Below are 18,782 nucleotides of genomic sequence, written 5' to 3' on the forward strand. Positions count from 1 at the left end.
AAAATAGTTGGCGATAAATTTAGTAATCGATTCGTTGGATCTATGCTATGCGCATGCGCAGAGGCTACTTTTTATTTATTTAAACTTTTTTTTTTTATAAACCTTTATTTATAAACTGCAACATGTACAAACAGCTGAGAAACAATAATCAAAATAAGTATGGTGCCAGTATACTGTTTCCCCCCCCCCCCAATAAAATACTGGAAAGGATAGAAATGTAGTTTGTCTCTTTTATCCGATTATTAATCGATTAATCGAAGTAATAATCGACAGATTAATCGATAATCAAATTAGTTGTTAGCTGCAGCCCTAATTTAGTTAAAAACATTCATTAATAAGATTGAGTCTTTTTATTTTATTTTGTAAATTATTGTATTAACTATATCGTATTGTTATATAAAACATGTGAAATTACTGTGTAATGTATATTGTAAACTGGCACGATTTGACAGTTGTGTTGAATTGTGTAATATATAATATAAATATATACATGTAAAAAACATACTGTAAAGAATATTTCACCCCTTGTAACAAAATTAAAATACATTTTTAAAAATAAAATAATGCAACATTTTAAACGTAAATTTAGGTCAAAATTTCCGTTGTAGAGTGGATTGTTGTTATTATTATTATTATTATTGTTGTTGTTGTTGTTGGTATTATTATTATTATTGTTATTATTTATTTATGTATATATATTATTGTTTTATTTCATTGTATTATTGTTATTTATTATTTTTATTATTATAATTATTTGTGGAGTGCACTATTATTGTTATATAATTTTTTTATATTATTATTATTGTTGCTATTAATATTATATTGTTATTAGGGGTCACCATTTTCTTTGTGGAGTGCATTATTACTAATTATCATTATCATCATTTTAGTATTATTATTACTGTACCATTATTGTTATTAATACATTATTAACTTAAATTTTTTTATTTTTATTAAATGAGTTATACAAAGCGTAAAATAGTTTGATAAAATAAATACAAATAAATGTAGAATAAATAAAGAAGTTCTTACGTTGCCTTCTAGGCTTACATTACTTTAATAGTTTTCATAAATAATACATATTACTGCTATCTGAGATGAAAAAATATTACTCTACATACAGTAGTTCAAAAAGTACATTGAAAAATGTTACATTTATGTAGCCTGCCTGCTGTAATAAACTACTATAATAAAAAAACTGCTATAATAAAAAAAAAAACTGCAAAAAAATAAAGAAAATATATTCTGATTATATATTTGCCCTCCAAGTTGTGATAAAGCGCCGTAACTAAGAGGCGCATACAGTAGTTCAAAAAGTACATTGAAAAATTTAACATTTATGGAGCCTGCCCGCTGTATTAAACTACTATAATAAAAAAAACTGCAAAAAAATAAAGGAAATATATTCTGATTATATATTTGCCCTCCAAGTTGTGATAAAGCGCCGTAACTAAGAGGCGCGTTAATTTATGCGTGTCCTCCTGTCTGTGCATCAGAATGACATCCTGTAAACACACACACACACACGCACACACACACACACACACACACACACACACACACACACACACACACACACACACACACACACACACACACACACACACACACTGGTTAACAGCATGAAATTTGTCTTGATGAATGAATGACTGCCCAAGTGGGCACATTGAAGCTTTAATAACTGATAGGACAAATCAAATCAAATCAAATCAACTTTATTTATAGAGCACATTTAAAATTTACCACAGGGGTAGCCAAAGTGCTGTACAATGAGCAGGTTAAAAGATAAAACGAGTACCGAGCAAACACAACACAACACAAACAGAACACGATAAAAAATAAATAATTAAAATAGAATTAATAAAAACATAAAAACATAAAAACAGGATCACAGCAGGTGTATTATGGGGCGCCATTGCAGGATGGATATCACTCAGTGTTAAAAGCCATGGAATAAAAGTATGTTTTTAAGAGAGATTTAAAAACAGGAAGAGAGGAGGCTTGTCTAACACTCAGGGGTAGGTCGTTCCAGAGCTTGGGAGCAGCAACGGCGAAAGCTCTGTCACCTCTAAGCTTCAGCCTTGTGTCAGGGACCGTCAACAGCAGCTGATCGGCTGATCTTAAGGATCGGGTGGGGCAGTAAGGCTGAAGGAGGTCGGAGAGATAGGTTGGCGCGAGGTTGTTTAGACATTTAAAAACAAATAAAAGGAGTTTAAAATGTATTCGGTAACGCACAGGGAGCCAGTGAAGGGACGCTAAAATAGGGGTGATGTGCTCACGTCTGCGGGTCTGTGTTAGCAGACGAGCAGCAGAGTTCTGCACGAGCTGCAGGCGGGCGAGGGAGGCCTGGCTAATGCCAACATACAGGGCATTACAATAATCAAGACGAGTCGAGATAAAAGCGTGGATTAATTTCTCAAGATCATGTCTTGATAGAAGCGGTTTCACTTTCGCTATTTGGCGTAATTGATAAAAGCTTTTTTGAACGATGCTGCTGATTTGTTTTTCGAATTTAAAATCTGAGTCAAACTTTACCCCCAGGTTTGTGACAGAGTCGCTGAGATACGGGGTCAGAGTGCCGAGGTCAACGTTGGGGGAGGGAGAGCGACTTGGACCGAACAACATAACTTCTGTTTTATCTTCATTTAGGCTCAGGAAGTTAGCTTAATACACACAGTTTGTATTAATAATGCAATATTAATACGCATTTTTATCTGTTTAAAACGTGCTTGCAAGTCGCTTTTTCTGCAGTAAAAGCTAGCCAAGTGAAATATATCCATTTAAGTTGTGAGAGTGCCAAGAGAGTGCCCCTGGCATCTGTTACCACAGCACACACACACACGCACACACACACACACACACACACACACACACACACACACACACACACACACACACACGGGCTGGGACGGATTTGACATGTCAACAATCAACTCTTTTGAAAGGCCGAAGTTTCTATTCTTAAACAAGTTGAATAGGTGACCTTTATGATGTCAGCTGGTGGTAAAAACCCCATTGTTCAATGACTACTTGCCATAAACCGTATATATGATATGTCTACGTACAGCAGCGAGGGTGTACCTAATGTATTGGCTCATTTTTTTTTGCAGGCGCTGTACTTGCAGCAGGCCGAGGTCACCAGGGAGCGCGTGTGCGCCATGCACCCGTCCAGCATCCACGGCGTGGAGGACATGTCGTCGCTGGCCGAGCTCCACGAGGCGGCCATCATGCACAATTTGTACCAGCGCTACCAGAAAGACAACATCTACGTAAGCATGATACTCACAGGACGAGAAATCATCCCTTCCAGGGTCAAACTGTCTCTTTATCAATGGACTTTTACTTCCCGTGACAATGTTCTAAGTGACGTTTTAACGTTCCAAGTAGAGATGTCCGATAATATCGGACTGCCGATATTATCGGCCGATAAATGTTTTAAAATGTAATATCGGAAATTATCGGTATCGGTTTCAAAAAGTAACATTTTTGACTTTTTAAAACAGAGCGTACAGAGCGCCAATAAACCTTAAAGGCACTTCCTTTGCGTGCCGGCACAGTCACATAATATCTACGGCTTTTCACACACACAAAAGTGAATGCAAGGCATACTTGGTCAACAGCCATACAGGTCACACTGAGGGTGGCCGTATAAACAACTCTAACACTGTTACAAATATGCGCCACACTGTGAACCCACACCAAACAAGAATGACAAACACATTTTCGGGAGAACGCCCGCACCGTAACACAACATAAACACAACAGAACAAATACCCAGAACCCCTTGCAGCACTAACTCTTCCGAGACGCTACAATATACACTCTCCCCGCTATCACCCACCTCAACCTCCTCATGCTCTCTCAAGGAGAGCATGTCCCAAATTCCAAGCTGCTGTTTTGAGGCATGTTAAAAAAAAAAAATGCACTTTGTGACTTCAATAATAAATATGGCAGGGCCATGTTGGCATTTTTTTTCCATAACTTGAGTTGATTTATTTTGATCACAACAAAATTAGGCATAATAATGTGATAATTCCACGACTGTATATATCGTATCGGTTGATATCGGAATCGGTAATTAAGAGTTGGACAATATCGGAATATCGGATATCGGCAAAAAAGCTATTATCGGATATCTCTAGTTACAAGTGTATAAATAAGTCAACCACTGTTAATAATAAGATGTAGAAGCACTATACATAAACTTTTGTTAATTGTCATGCAAGTGTAAAAAGAAGTTAACCACTGTACAAACATTTTAAAACACACATCTTGTTTGACCTAACCCTAATAAATGACACAGAAAAAACAATTAAAAATAACAATTGTATGTATGTAGTAGTTTTGTACGGTATACTGGTACTGGTATAGTATCGTGGTACTAATGAATCGAAAAACGGAACTATACTCCGTTTGAAAAGTACCGGTTCCCAGGCATGACGGCGCGTCGTCGCGTCGTGACATTGCTGGTTTTGCGAGCAGAGGAGCATGTTCGGCAGCGCGCACACACGGAGTACTTACAAGCAGACACAGTGTGTAGACAGAAAAGGGAGAACGGACGTATTTTGGCCTAAAAACTAACGATAAAGGTGAAGTTATAACACAGAAACGCCCTCAGGAAGAGGTGCTTTAAGACATGGCTAGCGAGCTAGCGGCGATAACAAGTTTGGTGGACAAAATGAGACAAAGAAGAAGTGGCATAAAACATATTTTTCTGTGGCAGCTTCAGAGAAAGTTGAACATGTAAACAAACTACGGTGAGTTCAGGGATTGCTAAAAAAACGGCGCTCTCCAAATCCTCTCATCAGTGAAGCATGTTTAATGTGAACAGTGGGATTTATAACAATTAGGAAGGTTTGTGTCATGTTTGTCCTCCGACAGAAACCATATCACCTGCTCAGTGGCCTTGTGGTTAGAGTGTCCGCCCTGAGATCGGTAGGTTGTGAGTTGAAACCCCGGCCGAGTCATACCAAAGACTATAAAAACGGGACCCATTACCTCCCCGCTTGGCACTCAGCATCAAGGGTTGGAATTGGGGGTTAAATCACCAAAAATGATTGCCGGGCGTGGCCACCGCTGCTGCTCACTGCTCCTCTCACCTCCCAGGGCGTGATCAAGGGTGATGGGTCAAATGCAAAGAATCATTTTTTTTTTCTTCATCTTTTACTATTTTCACACATCTCTGAAAGAGGTTCAGAGCCTTGGGTTGCTGACCCCCGTATTAGGGCTATTGCGTTCCATTGACGTGGATGCTGTCACCATGGCAACACTGCCTTTATATCACATTAAGGCCAAAGAGAAAGTGTGTTGTTATGGTAGTAATGAGCTAATTGATGTGATTGGGATGTTAGTTCTGGTGTATAAAAACATGAACACGGAAATCTGTGGGGTGGTATAGTTGGTAGAGTGGCCGTGCCAGCAGCTTGAGGGTGTCCAGATTCGATCCCCGCTTCCGCCATCCTAGTCACTGCCGTTGTGTCCTTGGGCAAGACACTTTACCCACCTGCTCCCAGTGCCACCCACACTGCTTTAAATGGAACTTAGATATTGGGTTTCACTATGTAAAAGCGCTTTGAGTCACTAGTGCAGTGGTTCTGAACCTTGTTGGAGGTACCGAACCCCACCAGTTTCATACGCGCATTCACCGAACCCTTCTTTAGTGAAAAATAAAATGTTTTTGTTTTTCAAATTCAAGACAAAGTTATATGTTTTTGGTAACACTTTAGTATGGGGAACATATTCTAAGTAACACAAACTTCATTTAGAGTTATTTGGACACTAGGGGAACATATTCTAAGTAACAAAGACTTCATTTAGAGTTATTTGTACACTCGGGGAACATATTCTAAGTAACAAAGACTTAATTTAGAGTTATTTGGACACTCGGGGAACATATTCTAAGTAACAAAGACTTAATTTAGAGTTATTTTTACACTAGGGGAACATATTCTAAGTAACAAAGACTTAATTTAGAGTTATTTGGACACTCGGGGAACATATTCTAAGTAACAAAGACTTAATTTAGAGTTATTTGGACACTCGCAGAACATATTCTAAGTAACAAAGACTTCATTTAGAGTTATTTGGACACTCGCAGAACATATTCTAAGTAACAAAGACTTCGTTTAGAGTTATTTGGACACTCGGGGAACATATTCTAAGTAACAAAGACTTAATTTAGAGTTATTTGGACACTCGGGGAACATATTCTAAATAACAAAGACTTAATTTAGAGTTATTTGGACACTCGGGGAACATATTCTAAGTAACAAAGACTTAATTTAGAGTTATTTTTACACTAGGGGAACATATTCTAAGTAACAAAGACTTAATTTAGAGTTATTTGGACACTCGGGGAACATATTCTAAATAACAAAGACTTAATTTAGAGTTATTTGGACACTCGGGGAACATATTCTAAGTAACAAAGACTTAATTTAGAGTTATTTTTACACTAGGGGAACATATTCTAAGTAACAAAGACTTAATTTAGAGTTATTTGGACACTCGGGGAACATATTCTAAGTAACAAAGACTTAATTTAGAGTTATTTGAACACTAGTGGAACATATTCTAAGTAACAAAGACTTAATTTAGAGTTATTTGGACACTCGCAGAACATATTCTAAGTAACAAAGACTTCATTTAGAGTTATTTGGACACTCGCAGAACATATTCTAAGTAACAAAGACTTCGTTTAGAGTTATTTGGACACAAGGGGAACATTTTCTAAGTAACAAAGACTTAATTTAGAGTTATTTGGACACTCGGGGAACATATTTTAAGTAACAAAGACTTAATTTAGAGTTATTTGGACACTCGGGGAACATATTCTAAGTAACAAAGACTTAATTTAGAGTTATTTTTACACTAGGGGAACATATTCTAAGTAACAAAGACTTAATTTAGAGTTATTTGGACACTAGGGGAACATATTCTAAGTAACAAAGACTTCATTTAGAGTTATTTGTACACTCGGGGAACATATTCTAAGTAACAAAGACTTAATTTAGAGTTATTTGGACACTCGGGGAACATATTCTAAGTAACAAAGACTTAATTTAGAGTTATTTTTACACTAGGGGAACATATTCTAAGTAACAAAGACTTAATTTAGAGTTATTTGGACACTCGAGGAACATATTCTAAGTAACAAAGACTTAAATTAGAGTTATTTGAACACTAGGGGAACATATTCTAAGTAACAAAGACTTAATTTAGAGTTATTTGGACACTCGCGGAACATATTCTAAGTAACAAAGACTTCATTTAGAGTTATTTGGACACTCGCAGAACATATTCTAAGTAACAAAGACTTTGTTTAGAGTTATTTGGACACAAGGGGAACATATTCTAAGTAACAAAGACTTAATTTAGAGTTATTTGGACACTCGGGGAACATATTCTAAGTAACAAAGACTTAATTTAGAGTTATTTGGACACTCGGGGAACATATTCTAAGTAACAAAGACTTCATTTAGAGTTATTTGGACACTCGCAGAACATATTCTAAGTAACAAAGACTTCGTTTAGAGTTATTTGGACACAAGGGGAACATTTTCTAAGTAACAAAGACTTAATTTAGAGTTATTTGGACACTCGGGGAACATATTCTAAGTAACAAAGACTTAATTTAGAGTTATTTTTACACTAGGGGAACATATTCTAAGTAACAAAGACTTAATTTAGAGTTATTTGGACACTCGGGGAACATATTCTAAGTAACAGAGACTTAATTTAGAGTTATTTGAACACTAGGGGAACATATTCTAAGTAACAAAGACTTAATTTAGAGTTATTTGGACACTCGCAGAACATATTCTAAGTAACAAAGACTTCATTTAGAGTTATTTGGACACTCGCAGAACATATTCTAAGTAACAAAGACTTCGTTTAGAGTTATTTGGACACAAGGGGAACATTTTCTAAGTAACAAAGACTTAATTTAGAGTTATTTGGACACTCGGGGAACATATTCTAAGTAACAAAGACTTAATTTAGAGTTATTTGGACACTCGGGGAACATATTCTAAGTAACAAAGACTTAATTTAGAGTTATTTGAACACTCGGGGAACATATTCTAAGTAACAAAGACTTAATTTAGAGTTATTTGAACACTAGGGGAACATATTCTAAGTAACAAAGACTTAATTTAGAGTTATTTGGACACTCGCAGAACATATTCTAAGTAACAAAGACTTCATTTAGAGTTATTTGGACACTCGCAGAACATATTCTAAGTAACAAAGACTTTGTTTAGAGTTATTTGGACACAAGGGGAACATTTTCTAAGTAACAAAGACTTAATTTAGAGTTATTTGGACACTCGGGGAACATATTCTAAGTAACAAAGACTTAATTTAGAGTTATTTGGACACTCGCAGAACATATTCTAAGTAACAAAGACTTTGTTTAGAGTTATTTGGACACAAGGGGAACATTTTCTAAGTAACAAAGACTTAATTTAGAGTTATTTGGACACTCGGGGAACATATTCTAAGTAACAAAGACTTCATTTAGAGTTATTTGGACACTCGCAGAACATATTCTAAGTAACAAAGACTTCATTTAGAGTTATTTGGACACTCGCAGAACATATTCTAAGTAACAAAGACTTCGTTTAGTTATTTGGACACTAGGGGAACATATTCTAAGTAACAAAGACTTAATTTAGAGTTATTTGAACACTAGGGGAACATATTCTAAGTAACAAAGACTTAATTTAGAGTTATTTGGACACTAGGGGAACATATTCTAAGTAACAAAGACTTAATTTAGAGTTATTTGGACACTCGCAGAACATATTCTAAGTAACAAAGACTTCATTTAGAGTTATTTGGACACTCGCAGAACATATTCTAAGTAACAAAGACTTCATTTAGAGTTATTTGGACACTCGCAGAACATATTCTAAGTAACAAAGACTTCGTTTAGAGTTATTTGGACACAAGGGGAACATATTCTAAGTAACAAAGACTTCATTTAGAGTTATTTGTACACTCGGGGAACATATTCTAAGTAACAAAGACTTAATTTAGAGTTATTTGGACACTCGGGGAACATATTCTAAGTAACAAAGACTTAATTTAGAGTTATTTTTACACTAGGGGAACATATTCTAAGTAACAAAGACTTAATTTAGAGTTATTTGGACACTCGGGGAACATATTCTAAGTAACAAAGACTTAATTTAGAGTTATTTGAACACTAGGGGAACATATTCTAAGTAACAAAGACTTAATTTAGAGTTATTTGGACACTCGCAGAACATATTCTAAGTAACAAAGACTTCATTTAGAGTTATTTGGACACTCGCAGAACATATTCTAAGTAACAAAGACTTCGTTTAGAGTTATTTGGACACAAGGGGAACATTTTCTAAGTAACAAAGACTTAATTTAGAGTTATTTTGACACTCGGGGAACATATTCTAAGTAACAAAGACTTAATTTAGAGTTATTTGGACACTCGGGGAACATATTCTAAGTAACAAAGACTTAATTTAGAGTTATTTGAACACTCGGGGAACATATTCTAAGTAACAGAGACTTAATTTAGAGTTATTTGAACACTAGGGGAACATATTCTAAGTAACAAAGACTTAATTTAGAGTTATTTGGACACTCGCAGAACATATTCTAAGTAACAAAGACTTCATTTAGAGTTATTTGGACACTCGGGGAACATATTCTAAGTAACAAAGACTTCATTTAGAGTTATTTGTACACTCGGGGAACATATTCTAAGTAACAAAGACTTAATTTAGAGTTATTTGGACACTCGGGGAACATATTCTAAGTAACAAAGACTTAATTTAGAGTTATTTTTACACTAGGGGAACATATTCTAAGTAACAAAGACTTAATTTAGAGTTATTTGGACACTCGGGGAACATATTCTAAGTAACAAAGACTTAATTTAGAGTTATTTTTACACTAGGGGAACATATTCTAAGTAACAAAGACTTAATTTAGAGTTATTTGGACACTCGGGGAACATATTCTAAGTAACAAAGACTTAATTTAGAGTTATTTGAACACTCGGGGAACATATTCTAAGTAACAAAGACTTAATTTAGAGTTATTTGGACACTCGCAGAACATATTCTAAGTAACAAAGACTTCGTTTAGAGTTATTTGGACACAAGGGGAACATATTCTAAGTAACAAAGACTTCATTTAGAGTTATTTGGACACTCGGGGAACATATTCTAAGTAACAAAGACTTAATTTAGAGTTATTTGGACACTCGGGGAACATATTCTAAGTAACAAAGACTTAATTTAGAGTTATTTTTACACTAGGGGAACATATTCTAAGTAACAAAGACTTAATTTAGAGTTATTTGAACACTCGGGGAACATATTCTAAGTAACAAAGACTTAATTTAGAGTTATTTGAACACTCGGGGAACATATTCTAAGTAACAAAGACTTAATTTAGAGTTATTTGGACACTCGGGGAACATATTCTAAGTAACAAAGACTTAATTTAGAGTTATGTGAACACTAGGGGAACATATTCTAAGTAACAAAGACTTAATTTAGAGTTATTTGGACACTCGGGGAACATATTCTAAGTAACAAAGACTTAATTTAGAGTTATTTGGACACTCGCAGAACATATTCTAAGTAACAAAGACTTAATTGAGAGTTATTTGGACACTCGCTGAACATATTCTAAGTAACAAAGACTTCATTTAGAGTTATTTGGACACTCGCAGAACATATTCTAAGTAACAAAGACTTCGTTTAGAGTTATTTGGACACAAGGGGAACATTTTCTAAGTAACAAAGACTTAATTTAGAGTTATTTGGACACTCGGGGAACATATTCTAAGTAACAAAGACTTAATTTAGAGTTATTTGGACACTCGGGGAACATATTCTAAGTAACAAAGACTTAATTTAGAGTTATTTGAACACTAGGGGAACATATTCTAAGTAACAAAGACTTAATTTAGAGTTATTTGGACACTCGCAGAACATATTCTAAGTAACAAAGACTTCATTTAGAGTTATTTGGACACTCGCAGAACATATTCTAAGTAACAAAGACTTCGTTTAGAGTTATTTGGACACAAGGGGAACATTTTCTAAGTAACAAAGACTTAATTTAGAGTTATTTGGACACTCGGGGAACATATTCTAAGTAACAAAGACTTAATTTAGAGTTATTTGGACACTCGGGGAACATATTCTAAGTAACAAAGACTTAATTTAGAGTTATTTGAACACTCGGGGAACATATTCTAAGTAACAAAGACTTAATTTAGAGTTATTTGGACACTCGGGGAACATATTCTAAGTAATAAAGACGTAATTTAAAGTTATTTGGTTAGGGTTAGGGTCAGGGTTAGAGGGTTAGGGTTATAATAAGACCGAATAAGGCATTAATAAGTACTTAATAATGACTAGTTAAGAGCTAATATGTTACTAATTTGCATGTTAATAAGCAACTAATTAATGGTGAATATGTTCCCTGTACTAAAGTGTTACCATGTTTTTTTACTGGTGCACAAAATGAACCGTGCATAAACATCACCTTGTTCAAACAACAAAACCAACACAGTGCATAAAGTCACAACAAATTACACACCTGCAAACCAGTCAGCTGTTGCCGTATCCGTAATACGCCGATAAGGAGAAGTTTGTATTTACACGATGAGTCGGTCGGGTGTGTCTCGACCTCCGCCGAACCCCTGAGGCCGACTCACCGAACCTCTAGGGTTCCATCGAACCCAGGTTAAGAACCACTGCACTTGAGAAAAACGCTATATAAATATAATTCACTTCACTTCACTTCACTAAGCTCTTTGACACCCGGGGGTCGGTTATCCTGACAAAGAAGCAAATAAACTCAGTTTACTATTTTCTCTCTTTAGACAAATATCGGCAGCATCTTGGCCGCCGTCAACCCTTACAAGCAGATCCCAGGTTTGTACGACCCGGAGAGCGTGGACCGCTACTCGAAGCACCAGCTGGGGGAGCTGCCGCCACACATCTTCGCTATCGCCAACGAATGCTACCGCTGCATCTGGAAGCGCCATGACAGCCAGTGTGTCCTTATCAGGTCAGATCCGTTATCTTATCGGCGTCGGATGAGATTGGAAAGTTGGATGCTAATGTGTGTGTGTGTGTGTGTGTGTGTGTGTGTGTGTGTGTGTCAGCGGTGAGTCTGGAGCCGGGAAGACAGAAAGCACCAAACTGTTGCTGCAGTTCCTGTCGGTGATGAGTCAGAACTCTGCTGGGACGCCACCATCTGAGAAGACCACGCGGGTGGAGCAGGCCATCGTGCAAAGCAGGTACACAAATAACACCCAATATAGTTGTTGATAGTCCCAACACTAAGGGCCAGATCTACTGAAGGTTGCAAATAATCATTAACTTAGAATTTAATGGCAGCAACACAAAAAGTTGGCACAGGGGCATTTTTACCACTGTGTTACATGGCCTTTCCTTTTAACAACCCTCAGTAAACGCTTGGGAACTGAGGAGACCAATTTTTGAAGCTTTTCAGGTGGAATTCTTTCCCATTCTTGCTTGATGTACAGCTTAAGTTGTTCAACAGTCCGGGGTCTCCGTTGTTATATTTTAGGCTTCATAATGCCCCACACATTTTCAATGGGAGGCCAGTTTAGTAGCCGCACTCTTCTAAAATATTATTAGCCTTAGACTTAAACTTAGACAAACTTTAATGTCTCAGACTAATAATATTTTAGAATTATTTAATAAATCATTAAATATGATATTATATCCAGCCATTTTGTAGGTTTCAAGACATCGCCAATTTTGAAAATAAGTTTTAAATATTTATAAAATAATACTAGAGTATTTATATAATATTTAATGATTTATTAAATAATTCTAAAACGTTATTAGACTAACTTTAATGTTTAAGTATAAGTCTAACTCTAATAATATTTTTGAATTATTTAATAAATAATTAAATATGATATCATATCCAGCCATTTTGTAGGTTTCAAGACATCGCCAATTTTGAAAGGAAGTTTTAAATATTCATAACATAATAACAGAGTATTTATATGATATTTATTGATTTATTAAATAATTCGAAAATATTATTAGACTTAGACTTAGACTTAGACAAACTTTAATGCCTAAGTCTAAGTCTAATAATATTTTATAATTATTTAATTAATCATTAAATATAATATCATATCTAGCCATTTTGTAGGTTTCAAGACATCGCCAATTTTGATATATTTTTTTATATATTTTGGTGTATATAATTTAAATATTATTTAATAAATTAAATAATATTATAATAATAATTTAGACTTATTAAATACATCATTAATCATATAAATCATTTTGTAGGTTTCAAGACATCACCAATTTTGAAAGGAAGTTTTAAATATTTATAACATAATATCAGAGTATTTATATAATATTTAATGATTTATTAAATAATTCTAAAATATTATTAGCCTTAGACTTAGACATAGACAAACTTTAATGTCTAAGTCTAAGTCTAAGTCTAAGTCTAATAATTTATTGAATAATTATAAAATATTTTTAGACGTAGACTTAGACAAACTTTAATGTCTAAGTCTATGTCTAAGTATGTTAATATTTTAGAATTATTTAATAAATCATTAAATATTATATAAATACTCTGTTATTATACTATAAATATTGGCGACGTCTTGAAACCTACAAAGTGACTTATATGATTAATGATTTATTTAATAATTCTAAAATATTATTATAATAATATTTAATTTATTAAATAATAAAGCAGTATTGGAAGCACAGTAAATTAGATTAGAAATCATCCTGATGTTAAAAGAGACTACAGAAGAAAATGGCGGGCGGATTTCACACCTCTGCAGGGTGAATAGAGCCCCCCTCAATAGCTGGTATATACTGTAATACTATCATAATCCTAGAAAGTTACACGCAACACACCCACTAATAGTTGTAAAATAGTGCAATTTTGTAGTTTGTGAGAGATTATCTAATTTCACCTATTTGGGTAAAAAATATTTTTTGCAAACCAGTAATTATAGTCTGCAAATGATGTGTTGTTGTTGAGTGTCGGTGCTGTCTAGAGCTCGGCAGAGTAACCGTGTAATAAACCAAAAATAAACAAAAGGTGAGTGCCCTTAAGAAAAGGCATTGAAGCTTAGGGAAGGCTATGCAGAACAAAACTAAAACTGAACTGGCTACAAAGTCAACAAAAACAGAATGCTGGACGACAGCAAAAACTTACTGTGGAGCAAAGACGGCGTCCACAAAGTACATCCGAACATGACATGACAATCAACAATGTCCCCACAAAGAAGGATAAAAACAACTGAAATATTCTTGATTGCTAAAACAGAGGCAGAAATTAAGTACAAAAAGTATAAAAACAAGTTAACATACATACTACGATTATGTAGAAAAGAATATTACAGTGAATTATTGGACAAGAACAAAACTAATATGAGAGCAATATGGGGCATCCTCAATAGCATTATTAAAAATGGCACTAAGAGGGACTACCCTCAATACTTCTTAGACGGAAATAAAAAAAATGACAACATAAAGGAAGTAGTTGAAAGCTTCAATAATTATTTTGTAAATATTGGACCAAAATTGGAAGAAAGGATTCCAGACCCAGTTTCAATTGAGGACTATAATGATACCATAGAGCGAAATCCCAACTCCATGTTCCTCAGTAATGTGACACAGGAGGAAATAGTTACAATCGTGAAAAAATGTAAATCCAAGACTTCAACTGATTGTAATGAAATTGATATGGAAACGATAAAAAAGGTTATTGAAGAGATTTCAGGACCATTAATGTATATTAGTAACCTATCATTTCAAACAGGTACATTTCCAAACAAAATGAAAATAGCTAAAGTTGCACCAATTTACAAGACTGGCGACAAACATCAATTTACAAACTATAGACCTGTTTCCTTACTTCCACAATTTTCTAAAATCATTGAAAAACTGTTCAATAACAGATTAGAGAGTTTCATAAATAAAAATAGAATACTCGAAGAAAATCAATATGGATACAGAGCTAATGTTTCAACTTCGATGGCTTTAATTGAAATTACAGAAGAAATTACCAATGCTATAGATAATAAAAAATGTGCGGCAGCAGTTTTTATGGATCTAACTAAAGCATTTGACACAATTAATCACAATATTTTAATCAAAAAACTAGAACGATATGGCATCAGAGGGTTAGTCTTAAACTGGATAAGAAGTTATCTAATGAACAGGAAACAATACGTGAAGGTAGGCGAACACACCTCTACAACGCTAAATATATCCTGTGGTGTACCTCAGGGATCAATACTAGGACCTAAATTATTCAATCTATATATAAATGACATTTGTAAAGTTACAAAAGATTTAAAGTTAGTATTATTTGCGGATGATACAACAGCGTTTTGTTCAGGAGAGAATACACAGAAGATACTACAAATAATAACAGAAGAAATGAACAAATTAAAAAGATGGTTTGACAAAAACAGACTATCGTTGAATCTCAGTAAAACTAAAATAATGCTATTTGGTAACAGTAGAAGAGAAAGTCAAACACAAATACAAATAGACGGAATAGAAATTGAAAGAGTAAATGAAACCAAATTTCTAGGTATAATGATTGATGATAAATTGAACTGGAAATCTCACGTAAAAAATATACAACATAAAGTAGCAAGAAACACGTCAATAATGAATAAAGCAAAACATGTTCTAGACAAAAAATCACTTCATATTCTCTACTGCTCACTAGTGTTACCATATCTGAGTTATTGTGCAGAAATATGGGGAGATAATTACAAAAGTACACTTCATTCATTAACGGTGTTACAAAAAAGATCAGTTAGAATAATACATAATGTTGGATATAGAGAACACACAAATCCTTTATTTATTGAATCAAAGATTCTGAAATTCTACGACATAGTGAATTTGCAAACAGCTAAAATTATACACAAAGCAAACTATAACCTGCTACCCAAGAATATACAACAATTCTTCTCAAAAAAAGAGGAGAAATATAATCTTAGAGAGAAATGTAATTTAAAACATTTGTATGCACGTACAACACTTAAGACCTTCAGTATATCAGTATGTGGAATTAAATTATGGAATGGATTAAGCAAAGCAATCAAACAATGTACTAATATGATCCACTTCAAGAAACTCTTCAAACTTAAAGTGTTTACAAAGTACAAAGAAGAAGAACCATGATAAACATTCTGAATTTATTTAACTCATCCATTCTTTCATTCTTTCACTCACAAAATAATCTTACTTATCTCAACATATGAAATGTAACTTACTTCACCAATTATTATTTATTTACTTATTTTATTGTGATTACTTATGGAGTATATTGTGAATAAATTGAGAACAGGAAGTGAACAAAAGTTTTAGCAACTGTCATGTAAAAGAAAAGGGGTAGGATTAAATAAGCTTTGCTTCTTCCTACTCCTTTTCGAACATGTTGAAAAGAGAAACTGGAGATTGTGATGTATCATGTTGTATACTTGCATGTTCGAAATAAACTCAAACTCAAACTCAAACTCAAACTCAAAACAAAGTAGATGCGGGAAATATCGCTCAAAGGAAGACATGAAACTGCAACAGGAAAATACCAAAACAAGAGAAAAAGCCACCAAAATAGGAGCGCAAGACAAGAACTAAAACACTACACACAGGAAAACAGCAAAAAACTCAAAATAAGTCAGGGCGTGATGTGACAGTACACCTACTTTGAGACAAGAGCTATAGTGATGCATGCTTGGTTATGGTTTAAAGTCATATCCAACAATCCCGACAATGACTTTTAACTTTTAACTGTCAACTGAGTTCATGATTTATGCTGGTGGTGTGCCTCTGGATGTTTTTAACGCAAAAAAATGTGCCTTGGCTCAAAAAAGGTTGAAAAACACTGGTTTAGAGCATGTTTTTTGGGGGGGTTTCAGTAGATCACGCCAAAAGTGCTTCCAAAGTAGGCGACGATACTGCGATGTTCTGGAAATCAACCATGTGTCACTCTCTCTGCAGTCCCATCATGGAAGCGTTCGGAAATGCCAAGACGGTTTACAACAACAACTCCAGTCGCTTCGGGAAGTTTATCCAGCTTCACTTCTCCGAGAGCGGCAACATCCAAGGAGGCTGCGTCATCGATTGTATCCTTTTTCGGTAAAAAAAAAATAGAAATAGTGTGAATGCGCCGATTACCGTTTCAGCTTCAGCAGTGGTAAGTGTAGAATGTGTCTGTAGAAAACCTCAGAATTGCAGTAGTTGCATTTGTATGGAGGGTGAAATGGGACAAAATTAAGTAGATAAATAAATATTTAAATAATCACTTAATTGTGTCATTAATTCATTATAATTTAAATTAAAATTATTCATATAATAAAAAAGTACATTTAATTATTTGATCGTTTTTTGACGATGTTCTTTAATGATTTGATTAATAATTTCACAATTTGATTATTATTTTTGTTTAATTATTTCAGCGCTTCATGGATTTATTTTCTGTCAAACTCACCCATCAAAGTCAGTGGGCGGGGCTAACAAATCTAGTCCAATGATTTACAATTCATTGAATATTAAAATATTTATTTTACACTAAATACATTAATGGCATATTTAATGAAATGTGTATGCATTTAATTCCAAATGTAATGAATGTAAAAGTACTATGAATGATTTAGTTAATTATTACAGTATTCAATCAAGTCATTGGACTAGATTCGTGTTGGCCCCGCCCACTGACTGTGACAGCTGAGTTTGACAAATAAAATACAGGTAAAAGCCAGTAAATTAGAATATTTTGAAAAACTTGATTTATTTTAGTAATTGCATTCAAAAGGTGTAACTTGTACATTATATTTATTCATTGCACACAGACTGATGCATTCAAATGTTTATTTCATTTAATTTTGATGATTTGAAGTGGCAACAAATGAAAATCCAAAATTCTGTGTTTCACAAAATTAGAATATTACTTAAGGCTAATACAAAAAAGGGATTTTTAGAAATGTTGGCCAACTGAAAAGTATGAAAATGAAAAATATGAGCATGTACAATACTCAATACTTGGTTGGAGCTCCTTTTGCCTCAATTACTGCGTTAATGCGGCGTGGCATGGAGTCGATGAGTTTCTGGCACTGCTCAGGTGTTATGAGAGCCCAGGTTGCTCTGATAGTGGCCTTCAACTCTTCTGCGTTTTTGGGTCTGGCATTCTGCATCTTCCTTTTCACAATACCCCACAGATTTTCTATGGGGCTAAGGTCAGGGGAGTTGGCGGGCCAATTTAGAACAGAAATACCATGGTCCGTAAACCAGGCACGGGTAGATTTTGCGCTGTGTGCAGGCGCCAAGTCCTGTTGGAACTTGAAATCTCCATCTCCATAGAGCAGGTCAGCAGCAGGAAGCATGAAGTGCTCTAAAACTTGCTGGTAGACGGCTGCGTTGACCCTGGATCATAGGAAACAGAGTGGACCGACACCAGCAGATGACATGGCACCCCAAACCATCACCCAACCATGCAAATTTTGCATTTCCTTTGGAAATCGAGGTCCCAGAGTCTGGAGGAAGACAGGAGAGGCACAGGATCCACGTTGCCTGAAGTCTAGTGTAAAGTTTCCACCATCAGTGATGGCACTTCATGCTTCCTGCTGCTGACCTGCTCTATGGAGATGGAGATTTCAAGTTCCAACAGGACTTGGCGCCTGCACACAGCGCAAAATCTACCCGTGCCTGGTTTACGGACCATGGTATTTCTGTTCTAAATTG

At 34.8% G+C, this 18,782-nt stretch overlaps 1 protein-coding gene across 1 annotated transcript in view; it reads left to right on the forward strand.

Moving 5' to 3' along the window:
* Window positions 1-18,782, forward strand: part of myo10l1 (myosin X, like 1) — a 136,635-nt gene that overhangs the window by 58,306 nt on the left and 59,547 nt on the right. The window contains exons 3-6 of the mRNA XM_061968121.2: window positions 3,111-3,269; window positions 11,885-12,072; window positions 12,170-12,304; window positions 17,043-17,167. Coding sequence (XP_061824105.2) covers window positions 3,111-3,269; window positions 11,885-12,072; window positions 12,170-12,304; window positions 17,043-17,167 — 607 coding nt within the window. The remainder of the gene's footprint in view (window positions 1-3,110; window positions 3,270-11,884; window positions 12,073-12,169; window positions 12,305-17,042; window positions 17,168-18,782) is intronic.

Source organism: Nerophis lumbriciformis, linkage group LG08 (assembly GCF_033978685.3).
Source record: "Nerophis lumbriciformis linkage group LG08, RoL_Nlum_v2.1, whole genome shotgun sequence".
Lineage (NCBI taxonomy): Eukaryota > Metazoa > Chordata > Actinopteri > Syngnathiformes > Syngnathidae > Nerophis > Nerophis lumbriciformis.